Source organism: Dendropsophus ebraccatus, chromosome 2 (assembly GCF_027789765.1).
Source record: "Dendropsophus ebraccatus isolate aDenEbr1 chromosome 2, aDenEbr1.pat, whole genome shotgun sequence".
Taxonomy (NCBI): domain Eukaryota; kingdom Metazoa; phylum Chordata; class Amphibia; order Anura; family Hylidae; genus Dendropsophus; species Dendropsophus ebraccatus.
The window spans coordinates 69,774,165-69,789,338 of record NC_091455.1 but is presented as its reverse complement, the minus strand read 5'-3'; the positions used below and the strand labels follow the sequence as shown (position 1 = coordinate 69,789,338).

At 41.0% G+C, this 15,174-nt stretch overlaps 1 protein-coding gene across 3 annotated transcripts in view; it reads left to right on the top strand.

Annotated features, from left to right (window-relative positions):
* The window catches only part of MYOM1 (myomesin 1), a 66,275-nt gene that overhangs the window by 27,830 nt on the left and 23,271 nt on the right, over positions 1 to 15,174 (top strand). For 2 of the 3 annotated variants that reach the window (XM_069957733.1, XM_069957731.1), the window contains 8 exons: positions 2,740 to 2,881; positions 3,006 to 3,205; positions 5,234 to 5,290; positions 5,384 to 5,508; positions 6,522 to 6,705; positions 6,922 to 7,096; positions 7,278 to 7,399; positions 9,750 to 9,767. In XM_069957733.1, the coding sequence (XP_069813834.1) occupies positions 2,740 to 2,881; positions 3,006 to 3,205; positions 5,234 to 5,290; positions 5,384 to 5,508; positions 6,522 to 6,705; positions 6,922 to 7,096; positions 7,278 to 7,399; positions 9,750 to 9,767 (1,023 nt within the window). The remainder of the gene's footprint in view (positions 1 to 2,739; positions 2,882 to 3,005; positions 3,206 to 5,233; positions 5,291 to 5,383; positions 5,509 to 6,521; positions 6,706 to 6,921; positions 7,097 to 7,277; positions 7,400 to 9,749; positions 9,768 to 15,174) is intronic. The other variant, XM_069957732.1, reaches the window with a different exon arrangement.

Here is a 15,174-nt window from a genome sequence, read left to right as displayed (position 1 = left end):
CCCATGACCACCCAAAAAGACTTATACTTTCAGTGGTGTATTGTCTCCTGGCTACACTTCCGCCATGATTTGCAAAAATCACAGCTTTTTTTAATGGCAATTTTGCACAAATCAGGACATCATGACATATTCTGTCCTGTACTATGAACGCATGGCTAGTGCCGCCATAGTTACAGCGGGATGGGGGGGCCCAGGCTTGGTGAACAGCCCAGGGCCTATGGTAAAGTTAATTTGCCCCTGGTCCAGGCTTGATGGGAATGGTAGTTTTGCAACAGCTAGAGGGCCTGAGTTGGACACCCCTGCTGTATTGTTTTAGAGATACACGGAGGGCTGTTTTAAATCATGATACTGCCAACCAACGTGATAAGGCTGTCGCCTAAAAAAGAAACTGTGGGAACATAGCCTCATACAAATTCTAAATAGCAGTTACCTGTAGTGCCTACATCCCACCATACTAACCTACATATTCTAGAATATTCTCATTTGTCAATAAACACAGAGGAAACGTGGTGTGTCATGTTTCAGAGGAAAATCAAATTACAGCTAAACTGTGACATAAAGTTAGAGCCAATATCCATTTTTTTAGGCTCCAACTATAGAGACAAGTTACAAGCAGATATTTAGTCTTGGCACGCTGTACCCACAGAAAGGACACCCGGGGACATTAAGCCTATTGTCCTAGATAACAGGAACATATATTATTCCAACTTGCCTGCTTTTATAATTGAATTAAAAATGGCTTGGTATTATGTAGAGCCTGTGCTATCATGTGTCTAGTAGAGCGGGGACAGATATAATCTCTGTGTCAGCTGTTACTGGGAGCAGCTGATGGTCTGGCAGTTCTCAAGTGCTTGGAATTCTTGGCTCTAAGTAAAGGATCCAAAAAGCCACCTATGCTAAGTTCAGCAATACATGTGGAAAGGCATCCCTAACTGGGGTGACGCAAATAGACACACCTACAAATAGTCTCCATCATATTGCGCTATTTAAATAGCAAGACCAATGCTGGGCTTATATAGGGAACAGATCTTACTTAAATTTTGGAGTTCCTTGTTCAGGACGTATTTTCTTTACATTCCAACACTGCCAGCATCACTGATGTCTATACCTCTCTCTCTCTCTCTCTCTCTCTCTCTATGTAGTTAAAGTGTCACTGTCATATTTTAATTATTTTATTTTTTTCCCTGAAACCAATAGTACAGGCCATTTTAAGAAACTTTGTATTTGGGTTTATTAGGCAAATATGCCATTATCTGCATTCAAAAAGCCTTTCCCCAGGTCCCCCTCCCTTCTCTTTTCCATTCAATGCTCATTATCAGGAAATTATGTCTTGTTGCATCAGACATGCCCCTTTCTGTTCTATGGAGAGGAGAGGGGGGAGGAGGAAGGAGGGAGATTAGTCGGCAGCAGTAGGCAGAGAACAAACAATTACTCAGTGGGAGCTATGTGAAAGCCCCTATTCAGAGGTCAGAGAGGTCAGTGCTGACTTAAGTGGAGATAGCCCAGTGATGTAGCTGTAAATTAACTCTTTGTTGTCCTGTTTTGGTGCCTCATCTCCCTCCACCCCTCCCCTCTCCATAGAGAACCATGAAGACAGGGAGGAGAGCTTCAAACTGCTTTCTCATGATAAAAATGCATTTTTTGGCTAATAAACCCAATTACAAAGTTTCTTAAAATCGCCTGGACTATGGATTTCTGCTCCAAAAAAATTTAACGACAGGTACACTTTAAAGCTTCTTAATTCCAGTCGTCATGGCCCACTAACAGGTCATGCTTTGAGGATTTTCTTAGTATTTGACAGATAATATAATTATACTCAGTGGATCAGGTATTATCACAGGTGCTTTTTGTATAAGATATCCTCAAAACATGACCTGTTGGTGGGCCATGAGAACTGGAATTAAAGGGGTACTCCGGCCCGGGGGGTATTTTTAAGCTATGGCCGGGGAGGGGGTGGTTATGGACGGGGAGGTAAGTGACCCCTTTAAGAAGCACTGCACTATGCACACCTCTTCCCGCCTTCACTTCTCAGTCAAGACGGGGAGGGTGTGAAGGGAGGAGATGTGCATGCTGTGGCTCAGTTTCATGTCTGTGGCACTTCAGCTTCCAAGGAAACTTTACACACAGACGTGTGTGGACCATAATGATAGATTTTACCTCCGGTCAATAGATCCAATAAGCTGACAAGCAGGCATTTTCCCACACTTTTACACATGCTGATTATTGGCCGCATGAACGTTTCTAGGAAGGCTCGTTGTCAATAATTGACCTGTGTAAAGGGGCCTAAGGGTCCATTTACACAGCAAGATTATCTGACAGATTATCTGCCAAAGATTTGAAGCCACAGCCAGGAATGGATTTGAAAAGAGGAGAAATCTCAGGTTTTCCTTTATGACCTAATCTCTGTTTACAGTCTGTTCCTGGCTTTGGCTTCAAATCTTTGGCAGATAATCTTTCAGATAATCATTCTTTGTAAGTGGACCCTAAATGTTTCTACTCATGCCAAAACAAAAGCAGCTGTTTGATGGGAGTCCAGTTCTGCAGACCCCAGCTTTTTTCATATCAATTTAATGGTCTCAGCCCACCAGAGTGACGCTGCTAGTAAGCAGATCTCTGTTCTAACTAAAAGGAAGTGCTAAGTAGAGGATTGCCTACCTCTATGATGTCAATAAGCCTTATTCTTAATTCTTTAGTTCATTATTGATACTGCATTGAACACTATTGCTTTCTACCCTGTAGATGGTGAGCCTGAGGTTGAAGGTGCTCCCACGGCTCCTCTGGATGTGGAATGTCTTGATGCTAACAAGGACTATGTAATCATCTCCTGGAAGCAGCCCGCAGTTGAGGGAGGAAGCTCAATTTTGGGATATTTCATTGACAGGTTAGTTATAAAAATATTCTTATTCAGTTCTAAAAAAAAAAAAAGGCTTTTCCATTGATGCAAGTATTTTGCATTGAATACATACGTGTGTCTTGAATTTTCATCTCATCTTTTTCTGTATAAGGTGTGAGGTTGGCACAAGTCACTGGACTCAGTGTAATGACACGCCAGTGAAGTTTGCCCGTTTTCCAGTGACTGGTTTAATTGAAGGAAGATCGTATATTTTCCGTGTAAGAGCTGTAAATAAAACTGGAATCAGCAGACCTTCTCGTGTGTCAGAACCAGTGGCGGCTCTTGATCCAGCAGACAGAGCCCGATTCAGAAGTAAGTTATAGCCTGTACTTAATCTAAGCATGCGTCAGAAATTTAAAGCAAAACATCAACTCTAATTCATGCAGTAAGAAGAACTTCTGTTTTTATGGCAAACTGCTCATATCTCTATAGTGCAGGAGCGCTAATGAATATTGGGTAGGACATCAGTGGCGGTTCAGTGCATGGATGTGATAGTCCCGACCCCAGTGCACCAAAAAAACTTATTAGCAAAGAGATTAAACTCCTAATAATATGGAAAGTGCACTGAGAATGCAGGTAAGAAACTTACCTTCACCCTCAGTGCCCCATGCCCTAAAGGGAGATATCAGAAGGCTGGATACTGGCACTGGAGTTATCTCCAGTATACTGCTCCATCCATCCATCATCACCACCATATTATACATGTGTACATGGTTGTCATAAAGCCTAAATAGTACCTCTCATGAAAAAAAAACTATTCACATATCACAGGGCATCAAGTGAGAAGTAGTGCAACTAAATCTAGTAGAATTCTACTGGATGCTGTCAGACTACTTCTTACTTGATGTCATACAGTCTCCGTTTGGCATTGGAGATACTCTGGCGTGTGTCCCACTTCAATTTCTATTAAGGCATTCCTCTACACTTTTTTGACTGGTGCTGTTGGACTTTTGTTATATGGTATGTCACGGGCCATGTCAAGATTTTTTATCAGGTGAGGTCAAACTGCTGAGACACCTAGCGATCAGAAGAACAAGCTAGGATTAGTGCTTGGCACATTTAGCTCCATTAAACCCCATTAGTCTATGGGCAAGTGCAGCACCCCCATTTGTTCTCCTGATTGGTGGGGGGTCTCAGCAGTGACATGTCAAAAGTTTTTTTAAATAATAAATTATTATTCAACTTTCTAATACTAAAGGCCATTTTTAATAGGATGAATGGGGTATCTAAGTGGAAATCTCAGTGCTCCTTTATTGGGCCACAAGTACAATAACTAACTTGCACAGAAATTGTGTGAACTTTTAAAGTTTTGCACCCATCTCTCTATAAGTATAACATTTACACTGGCTCATAGTGGGTCTTTTGATATGAAATTAGGGCAGCATTTAAAATGCTACTCTTAAGAAATTCCCCCCAAAGTATACAGAAAAGTTAAGGCAGTCTATATTATACAGAAGAAAAAAAGTATTAAGACTGTGGCTATCGCCAGTGTGGAAGTAGTTTATTTAACTAGAGATGACCCCCAACTCACACATGCTCCAATCCAATTGTTCAGCATTTAAATACAGTGGCTGAAGACAGTGGTGTAGCTACCATAGAGGCAGGGTAGGCAGCTGCTATGGGGCCCATGCAGGCCCGGGGGGGAGGGGGGGAAGGGGGAGAAGATAAGAGCGTCCTGTGTGCTTCTGCCCCTTATGTACTGTAGTGTGTAAGTGACCATATGTTTACTTACATGCTGCAACACAGAAGAGGGTTAAAAAGTAGAAGACACAGAGATCTTTGCATCACTGCACTGATAACCCCTGACCTATCTGACCTTTGTTCTCTGCCTGCTGCAATCAAGTAGGAAAATGTGCAGAGCTCCTTGCAGAGGTCAGGGGTTATCAGTGCATGAGCAGTAAAGCAGATATCTCCTTTTCTTCTGAACTTTGGGTCACTTACACACTGCAGTACATAAGGGGTTAAGCAGAGGTTAGTCTGCTCCTACATCTATGCATTTAACCATAAGGGCTTCTAATGGGCTCCTAATAGTAAAAAAAAAGTGGACTGACAGAGCAAGCAGCCATTGGCTCTCTGCTCTGCCAGTCACTTTTGTAGCTGCAGGCAGGGTTATGCGCAGTGCTTTGTGTTGTGCATAGGGGAGGGGGGCCCCCTTACAGTTTTTTGCTATGGGGCCCCGTGAATTCTAGCTACACCCCTGGCTGAAGAGGTTAGATTTCCCAAACTCCCTAGGGCTGCATCCAACTTCTTCAGCCACCAGTATTCAAGGCCAAACTGCTATATTATACAATGATTACAGTTAACATTTCAGTGACAATTTTTACTGTGATCATGTTCCAGGTCGTCCTTCTGCACCATGGACTGGACAAATCATTGTAACCGAAGAGGAACCCACAGGTTAGTAAGTTATACTGAGGAAATCAAAACTGTATGTGTATCATAATATGGTAATGGTAATATATGACTCTCTGCTATCATTACCAACTCCAGAGGGAATTATTCCTGGACCACCATCAAATCTGACTGTGACAGAAGCTACCAAAAACTATGTGGTGCTGAGCTGGAAGCCTCCTCAATTGCGTGGTCATGAAGGCGTCATGTACTATGTAGAAAAGGTGAAGCTGATTCCATATTAATTGTCTTAAACTGCCCATGCACACAAGATTATGATCACTCAGAATATGGACAATTAACCACACACTGAATACTATGTAAGAACAAGTTGACCAGCAACATGCCAGACCAAACTGGTGGACTATTTCGGCGAATTTCAGCGAAAATTTTTATTAAACTATTGTATTGCCCCCCAAAAGTTATACAAATCACCAATATACACTTATTACGGGAGATGCCTATAAAGTGCTTTTTTTCCCTGCACTTACTACTGCATCAAGGCTTCACTTCCTGGATAAGATGGTGATGTCACGACCCGACTCCCAGAGCTGTGCGGCTGTGGCTGCTGGAGAGGATGATGGCAGAGGGATTCCCTGTGTCCCTCAGTCTCCCCCTGCCATCATCCTCTCCAGAAACCACTGCCCACACAGCTCTGGGAGTCGGGTCGTGACATCACCATGTTATCCAGGAAGTGACATCACCATGTTATCCAGGAAGTGAAGCCTTGATGCAGTAGTAAGTGCAGGGAAAAAAGCACTTTATCTGCATTTCCTGCAATAAGTGTATATTGGGGATTTGTATAACTTTTGGGGGGCAATACAATACTTTAATAAAAATTTTCGCTGGAATTCTGCTTTAAAAAAAAGGGTTATTCATTCGCACCACGTGGTGAATGACTAACTGTAACTGGCCTTTGGTGATCAGTTTCAACATGACAGATCTCATTTTTGGCAGATAGAAATCCGGTAGCTATTGAGAATGAACGTACAAAATGGTCAAAATCGGCTATTTTTATATTCAGGCATATGAGTAAGAGAAATCGTAGTGATTGGGGGCGGGAAGGAAAAAATATTATAAGCGCTGTGTAGAATAAAATATTCTACAAATAAAGGACTTAACAAAAAATTCTAGGTGGGAAAACACATTATGGAAGGATGGTGGAGCAAACTGTAGTGTACATATGGAGGCAAGACTTAGTGGTCCCTTATCCCTGTACTCTTTTATACCATTACAGAGCGTCGCTGGCACAGAAAACTGGCAGAGGGTCAACACAGAAATCCCAGTAAAGTCTCCAAGGTTTGCTCTGTTTGATCTTGCTGAAGGAAAGTCTTACAGTTTCAGAGTACGTTCCTGTAACTCTGCTGGGGTCGGGGAACCCTCAGAGGCAACGGAGTCTACTGTAGTGGGTGACAAGCTTGGTAAGTGATATAAATAAATCAGTCATTTATGAGATTAACATGTTTCATTGTACTGCCTGGTCCTTCTAAAGGAGTGCCGATTGCTCCCAACTTTTATTCATATAGATATGCTTTACAAGCACAGCAATATATATTACATATGAGATGTCCTTTACTTGGAGGTTATTGAGCATAACTATTCTTGTATTCTGTAATCCCTTACCACTCTTCTTGTAGACATCCCCAGCCCACCAAGTAACATTGTACCAACAAGAAACACAGATACCTCGGTGGTTGTTACATGGACAGAGTCCAAGGATGCCAGGGAGCTGGTGGGATATTACATTGAGGCCAGCATTGTAGGATCCGGCCAGTGGGAACCATGCAACAACAACCCAGTGAAAGGCACAAGGTATTACCCATTATCAGTTACGTATAAATAATATCTTTCATTCTTCAGAATTTATGCATTAATATAACATAAAAAGGGGTATTCCCATCTTAGACATTGATGGCAGATCCACTGGATCATTTGTTCATACGTATTAATGATTGTGAACATACTACAAATGCTTCTCCTCTACTGGACACAGATTTATTTGCCATGGTCTTCTCACTGGGGAAAAATACATTTTCCGAGTCCGAGCTGTGAATGCTGCAGGCCTTAGCGGCTACTCGTCTGACTCTGAGGCGATAGAAGTAAAAGCGGCCATTGGTAAGTGATTCCGTCTCTACGATTACCAGATCTGATACATTTGTTTCATAGTTACAGTCGGCTTTCCTTGCTTTCATTGGTATAATGATCATTTAATCACATTGTTATTGCTCTGCACCATCACCCACATTTCCTTTCAGATATTGATTTATCACTTCATCACAGTCCAACCAATGTTAGTCTGTTCTGTCCTTTGTGAGTGCACATTTCACCACCCATACTGTTCCCAGCCTCGCAGCTTGTCAGGAGCCACATTTCTTCATCTTATGGTGAACTTCATGGTCCAATCTGTAATATCCATTCCTAACAATCGTGCACTTATCATGCCTGTAAGTTGTCTATTAACATTTTGCATGGATCTATCATTCATGCATGACAAAGCAATGCTAAAGGAGCTGAATGTTCTGCTTTATATTTCTAATTGTGTTTCATTGTTGTGTTGCACTGAGAGTGAAAGCATCATGGCTGCCATTATTTTTAAGGTCCTTTCAGTAGAAAAACAAGGGAATAAAATTTGGAGGGAGTGTCTTAGTCTTACTAGAGACATTGATGGGGATCTGACTGCATTAACCCTTAATATTAGCACTAGAGGCAGCATGGTAGGCCCTTTATAAGCAAAGAGTGACAATATAGTCTCTAAAATAGCTGGCAGGGACTGAATTGGCACAGTACAATCCTTATCCCACTCCTATTTTATTCTCTTGACCCACAGGAGTTACAGCTGTTGGACCCTTACCAGCTAGATATACCGTATAAAGTGTATATTCCTTACATTACCATCACATTTAGATTGTTTTAATGTACTTTTATAATTTACTTTGTTTTGTACTTGCCTGTCTACTAGTATCTAGACATCCATAGCTGACAACCATAAATTCTTTGATGTTCTTAGCTTAGACCATAGTTGTCAATTCTAATTCACCGGGAAGCCTCTAAAAACTTTGTTGCTATGTCATCTGAATGATGAATTTGTGGATATTAAAGAAGTCCGGCGGCAGAGAGGAACATAATAAACAATCCCAACTCCCCTCTTCCCATGCCTCTTCAGCTATGTATTGTGGGGGTCCTGGAGCCTGTGAACCGGCCAGGGGCGTAACTATCACTACAGCAGCCATTGCGACTGCTATGGGTCCTGCCACATTAGGGGGCCCAGTGGCCCACTCCTGCAATACACTAGGCCCCCTGACCCATCATCATTTGCAGCACCCGGTGGTTGAGCAGGCTCCTGGGCACTTACTGTTAAATGTTAAAGGTCATGGGGGGTCCAATCAAAAACTTGCTATGGGGCACAGCCATTTCTAGTTACGCCCCTGAAACCAGTATTTATAGGCACAGGGAGAGGTATGTAATGATTGATTATTATTATCTTCCCTGCCCCTGCCAGCTGTGAAATTTTGCAGATTGGCAGACTTCTCCTTTAGGCCGGGTTCACACTACGTATATTTCAGTCAGTATTGTGGTCCTCATATTGCAACCAAAACCAGGAGTGGATTAAAAACACAGAAAGGATCTGTTCACACAATGGTGAAATTGAGTGGATGGCCGCCATTTAATGGCAAATATTTGCTGTTATCTTAAAACAACGGCTGTTATATTGAAATAATGGCAGTTATTTACTGTTATATGGCGGCCATCCACTCAATTTCAACATTGTGTGGACAGATCCTTTCTGTGTTTTTAATCCACTCCTTTCCTGGTTTTGGTTGCAATATGAGGACCACAATACTGACTGAAATATACGTAGTGTGAACCCAGCCTAAAGCATAAGGGAGAAAACAGATGTTTAGCTTGACCCTTCAAGGTCTTTGAATCCCTGTGTCATGAGCGGATCCTTCAGACCCCGCACTAAGCATAAACCAGTGGGTCAGTTTTATCTGGAGTGTTCCTTTAACATGTATTCAGTATATAAAGGTGAAATGCATATCCGCACTAACTCATCTGCTATGCTCTCATGTCCATGTACATGTATCTTCCAATAGATTGGCCTTTCCGATGACTAGTCCATATTTCTCCCAGTTTGTAGTGCAGCATATATATTGTGCATGTTCATGTTCTGAATTCTTCTATTGTATCCATGAAACAAGAGAGCACTTCTCTACAGCGCCCAGGACTGAATTTACTTATACAATAAATCTGACGCATGCCCAGCTTCTTACATTTATTGGATCTTTTCCATATTAACTTTAATAGAAAGTAGTCGTTGTTGGGGTATGTTTACTAGCCTTCAGTCTATTGTTAGCATGTAATGTGACAGTCCTGGTTGCTTATATTAGTCCTCTGTTGCAGAGTGGTGGAAATGATAATTGTACGATATAATAACACTGTCTTTGTTATCTTCTGGATGCTGTAGGGGGAGGATTGCCACATGGTGCGTGCCCTGAACTGAATGCTAGTGCTGATGGACTAACAGACTCCCCTGCATGTCGGGCAGTCAAGCATGAGTCCACACAGCATTCCCCCATCACAGATGCATTGCCCAGTAGCGATGCTAACACCAAAAATATCTCACCCAGTAAATGTGATAAACCCGGACCCGCCGGAGTAAGTAAAATAAGTAATGAGTCCATGGCTCCTACAGCCTCACCACTGAAAGAAGGAGCCGAGTATGAAAGTAAGTGTGAAAGCAAACCCGCCAGCCCACTGACTCCTTAAGTCATGGACAGTCCATTGAGTGCCCAGCAAATAGTCAATGTGCCTTGAACATGATCATGAGAAGTAGCAATGTTACTGGTTATAGACCTAGAAGTATTCGCCACTGACGGGATGTCACTGGAAACATGGTGGCACATAGGAGTTTTACAGTGTGAAATTAGTAATAATAACATATAGCAGTGTGGTTCTTGGTATATAGAGGTGTCATAGCGTCTGCTATTGAGGATTTATAGTTAAAGTGATTTGGCGCAGAACGATCAGGGAACAACACTCCTCAGTGGTATTCCTGTGGGAAAGAACCGCACAGGTATTAACTTTGTGAGAAATGTTGTAATGTGCCTAAAGAAGTTGGATGCAGCCCTAAGGAATCCTGGAAAGCATGGATACAGCCTATGGCCGGGTTTACACACAGTATGACACCAGCTGTTCTGTGACACGGCCGTGTCACAGAACAGCTGGTGGCAGTGAAGTTTATCCTGGCCGGTACTGCAATACCAGCTGAATGAACTTAATTTCTTTAGAATTGGGATGCAGCCACATTCAAGTGTGCGCGCATTTCAATTACCTATAGCCGACAATGTAAAGTGCGTCCGGATCCGCAGTTTACATTGTCTGCTCTGTCAGTATTGTGTGGCGGCTATTCAATAAATAGCAGCCGCACAAAACTGTCAGTTCCTGGGCAGAGTGTATACACAGTGTAAACACTTCGGTCGGGATTCCATTACAATCAATGCAATGTATTTTTCCATTTAATAATGGCCGTTGCAACAACGGCCATTATTAAATGAAAAAATACATTGTGTGAACTTAGTCTGACTGTTTCCATGTTTTCCAGGCAGCCTTATAGCTGCACCCAACTTCCTCAGCCACTGGAAATCAAATACCACACCCTCAGGTTTGAACAAACCCTAGTGGGCTCAAGAATCACTTATCTCTAATAGTAAATTATACTATTTACAGTATTATAACATTTACAGTTTACAATAAATAAGTAAATGAAATTACAAGGTATGATACCAGCTGGTAAGCTACAGGGCAAGCTGACATCCTTGCATTTGTACATCTAGGCCTTTATGACCTTTTCATAAATAGGTTCAAGTTGGCACCTAAAATGCTCAGAAATGATTGTGAACTGTTTAATAATGCAGGATGGAATTCTGGATATCTGCTGTATATCCTAATGATGTGGCAACCCTAAATATTTAGCGGACATTGCTAAAGTATCTGGATGTCACATATGAACTTACATTGCATCTTCCTGAATGTCTTGTTGCATGTAAAACATGTAGTCCTGATATGGGCTCTCTTAACTGGTCTGGTTCCCATTCACACAGTGCAGGTTATAAGCATGCCTTTTCAGGTTTTGTTGCAGCTTATTGCAGCATGCCTTGTCAGTGGTGTTTTTTGTGCCATTTAAACCACCAAAAGTAGATGGGCACCACCAATCTATGACCAGGGTCTAGACCAATGCATATAATAGCTCAACATACCCAAAAAGAAACAACATATGCACAAAGAGGTAGCACAGTAATATGGAAAATGATTTAACTTTGCTAGATAAGTGGTCCAAACAATGGGAACTGCAGTTCAAAGTTTTCAAATGTAAAATGATGCACTTGGGGAGGAGGAATCCTCTATCCGAGTATCACATCAGCAGTTCTGTGTTGGCAAAGACTTAAGAACAGAAGGATTTAGGTGTAGTGATTTCTGACAGCCTTAAAATGAGTCACCAGAGAGCAGCCAGTTGGTGGGGAAAGCAAATTGCATGCTAAGCTGTATAGCGGAAGAGGGAGATTGTGATCCCGCTGTATAGAGCTCTAGTGAGACCACATCTGGAATACTGTGTCCAGTTCTGGAGACCTCACCTAACAAAGGACATTGATAAAATAGAATGGGTTAGAAGACGGGCTACAAAAATGGTAGAGGGTGTCATGCATAAAACATTTTAAAAAATACTTGAATTTGACTTGGATTTGAATCTATAGTCTAGTGGAAAGAAGGGAAAGGGATATGATCGAAACCTTTAAGTATGTTAAAGGACTAAATAAGGTTCAAGAGGGGAGTGTTTTTTCATTTAAATGAACTCAAGAACAAGAGGACACAGTGAGAGGTTAGTTAGGGAAAGATCAGAAGCAACGTGAGAAAATATTACTTTACTGAAACAGTAGTAGATGCTTGGAAAAAACTTCCATCAGATGTGGTTGGTAAATCTACAGTAAGAGAATTTAAACCTGCCTGGGATAAACATATAAACATAATAAGACAGGGAACACTAAAAGGGCAGACTAGATGGACCCAGTGGTCTTTTTCTGCCAACAGGCTTCTATGTTTTACATCCAAAAAATACTTTCTTAAATAACAATCCTGATACAAAAAATACTACACAGGGCCGGTAAAAAGGGAGACAAGCTTCTTAAACTACCAAAACATTAAAAGCAATTAAAATATTAGCTACAGAGCCTGCTTGCATCCAAGACAGGATACCTTGCAATCCCTGACCCTAGAACAACACCCCGTGGATAATCACACATAGTCCCCCCAGGGGACGTATGATGCAGTAGAATAATACAGTGTGTAACTCAAGACACATAATGGTAATAAAAAGTTTACCATGAGTGGTCAAAAATAGGGGGATCCAGGGGGACAGGAAAATGGTGCCAGATTATACACATGTGAGACACTACCGTTCTGCTGAATTATGTGGGTTGCCCTTACAATCATTATTTGTGTATATAAGACTATACTTTTAACTACCATCCACACTCCTGAGGAAGCCTAGGGATGGCTGAACGCGAAGGATGTTCCCCCCTCCCCCGATCCCCCTATTTTTGGACCACACATGGTGAACGTGTTATTACCATTATTCCTTTGAGCTATATAATGCATTATTCTCATGCATCATATGTCCAATGGGGGACTATGTTTGATCATCCATGAGATGTTGCAGGCTAGCCTGTCTTGGAAGCAAGCAGCATCTGTATCTGATAGGTTAAGAAGCTTGTCTCCCTTTTTTAACTGCTCCTGTTTAGTATTTTTTTGTATCAGGATTGTTACTTAATAGAGTGTTTTTTAATGTGCTACCTTATTTTTGCAGATGCTGTTTCTTTTTGGGTATTTTGTGCCATTTACGATATCAAGGGATAGCTAAGACTTTTACTGACTGTATGACCATTCCATTGGAATAGGTCTAGTAACATTTAGTTTTCATTTGTTCTGTTCTAAAACTAGGATCACAGTTGCTGTTACCTCTGTGCCACACCAATAACACCTAATTTATATTTTCAGATTGTGTCATTCCCAGTTAAGAGATTCCATATCTTTCAGTAGAATCTGTTATGCTAACCAATAAATCACTTGGCATTTGTTAATGTTATAAGTGTGGATTATATATATATATATATAATGTTCAGTAGATTGGAAGGTCAAATGTTTTCAATAAAAGTTGTAAAATGTTTGCATGCCTGGATACACGTTACTGCACTTGTGATGGACTAATAAATAAAATAAAACCATAAAAGTAACAGAATGTTTTATCTATTAAAAGAAGAAGACGTACAAACATTTTATACCTATCATTCTGTCGACAGCGTTCACTCTAAAGCCCGACCTTCAGGGCATCAGTTAGTGACAATACTGTGTAATAAATTCACTATATATGTGATAATATTCCCCCATTATCACTCCCGGTCCTCTTTAGAATCTCAGTGCACTATTGGTTACACAGGGTATATTTTATAAGCTAGAAGGAATTAGTGAGTCTTAGGGAATATTGCTCAATTTTGGATGTATAGCAAGTTTGTTCCTGGGAATTTTGGCTAAGCTTCCTTACCTAAGACATTGATAACATTTTGTTACAATAAGTTATATGTGTCTTACCGGTAAGTCTTTCCACTTTCATCCCTCTGGACATTAAAATAGAGTTGAAGCCTTCCTTTGGATACCTCATAGTTGGTCAGGCACTATAGCTAATCCACAATGATACCAACTAAAAAATGGAGCCCACCTTGGCCAAAGAAACATGATGCATTCCTGGTATTGCTGCTATTTATTTGTAGTAATCCATAGAGGATCACAATAAATACACTTTCCCTGACAAATTATTTTAGACATATGTCATTAGGGTCTTGAAGTGATAATAGAACTTTAACTTACACACAGGATGTGAGACCCCCAGTGATCTCTGGAACAGTGCCCCATCTCTTTTGTTGTAAATATAGCTGATAGTCGGCACGCAAGCTGCCAAAGAGAGCTGACTACAATGCTCAGCTCTTTTCAGCAGCTCCATAGAAAAATGGATCGAGCTTATGTGTTGACCTGGTGCTCCATAAAAAAACAGAATCCCACACTTATTTCCTATTCTTGGATATTGGATAACATTGTTTAAGTCAGAGTACCCCTTTAAGTTAACAAAAGACAGCTTAAAAAGTTATTCCACTGTATTTTGTACAAACCTATATTAGATCCATTACCTATGGGAACTCCATAGCCAATGTAAAACTATTTCCTTTCCTACCCACGTTGGATAACACCATCACACAGTACATAACCTGCACTTGATTTCCCTAAACCCCCATTATCCACATGACTAGTCCTCACTGCCTCATGCACAAATGTTGCAATGCCTGTTCAAAGAAAGGGTTCAGCCCAATGCCCCATCACAGTTGTATGATGTCTTAGTTGACTATCGGTTTGTATCAGCTGTATAACTTTGTCATTGTCTAATGATGTGTGTAACTTTACAATGGTGCTGGGGAAGGTGAAGGTAAGAAAAGAAGTCAATGTCACATTGTTAAGTTTTGCTTCTAAAAACAGTCTTATTATTACATGGTCTATTTCTCAGGCGTTTGGTAAGTAAATCAGTGAGACAAATATTGATGGCTGGTTATTCATTAAACTGTTCCGCATACAGCACAGTTATTATTGTACACAGTGCTCTAAAGATAGCAGTAAAAAGATCAGAACATATATGTCAGGTATATATATCGCAACAATCGCAACAGGTCCTTGCCACTTGTTAATGAATGGCAGATTAATGAATAACCACTGACTGGATCAGGTAAGTGTAGGTCAACTGCAGGTGCAATGATTGTAATAACACAACATACTAATACAAATACATTATA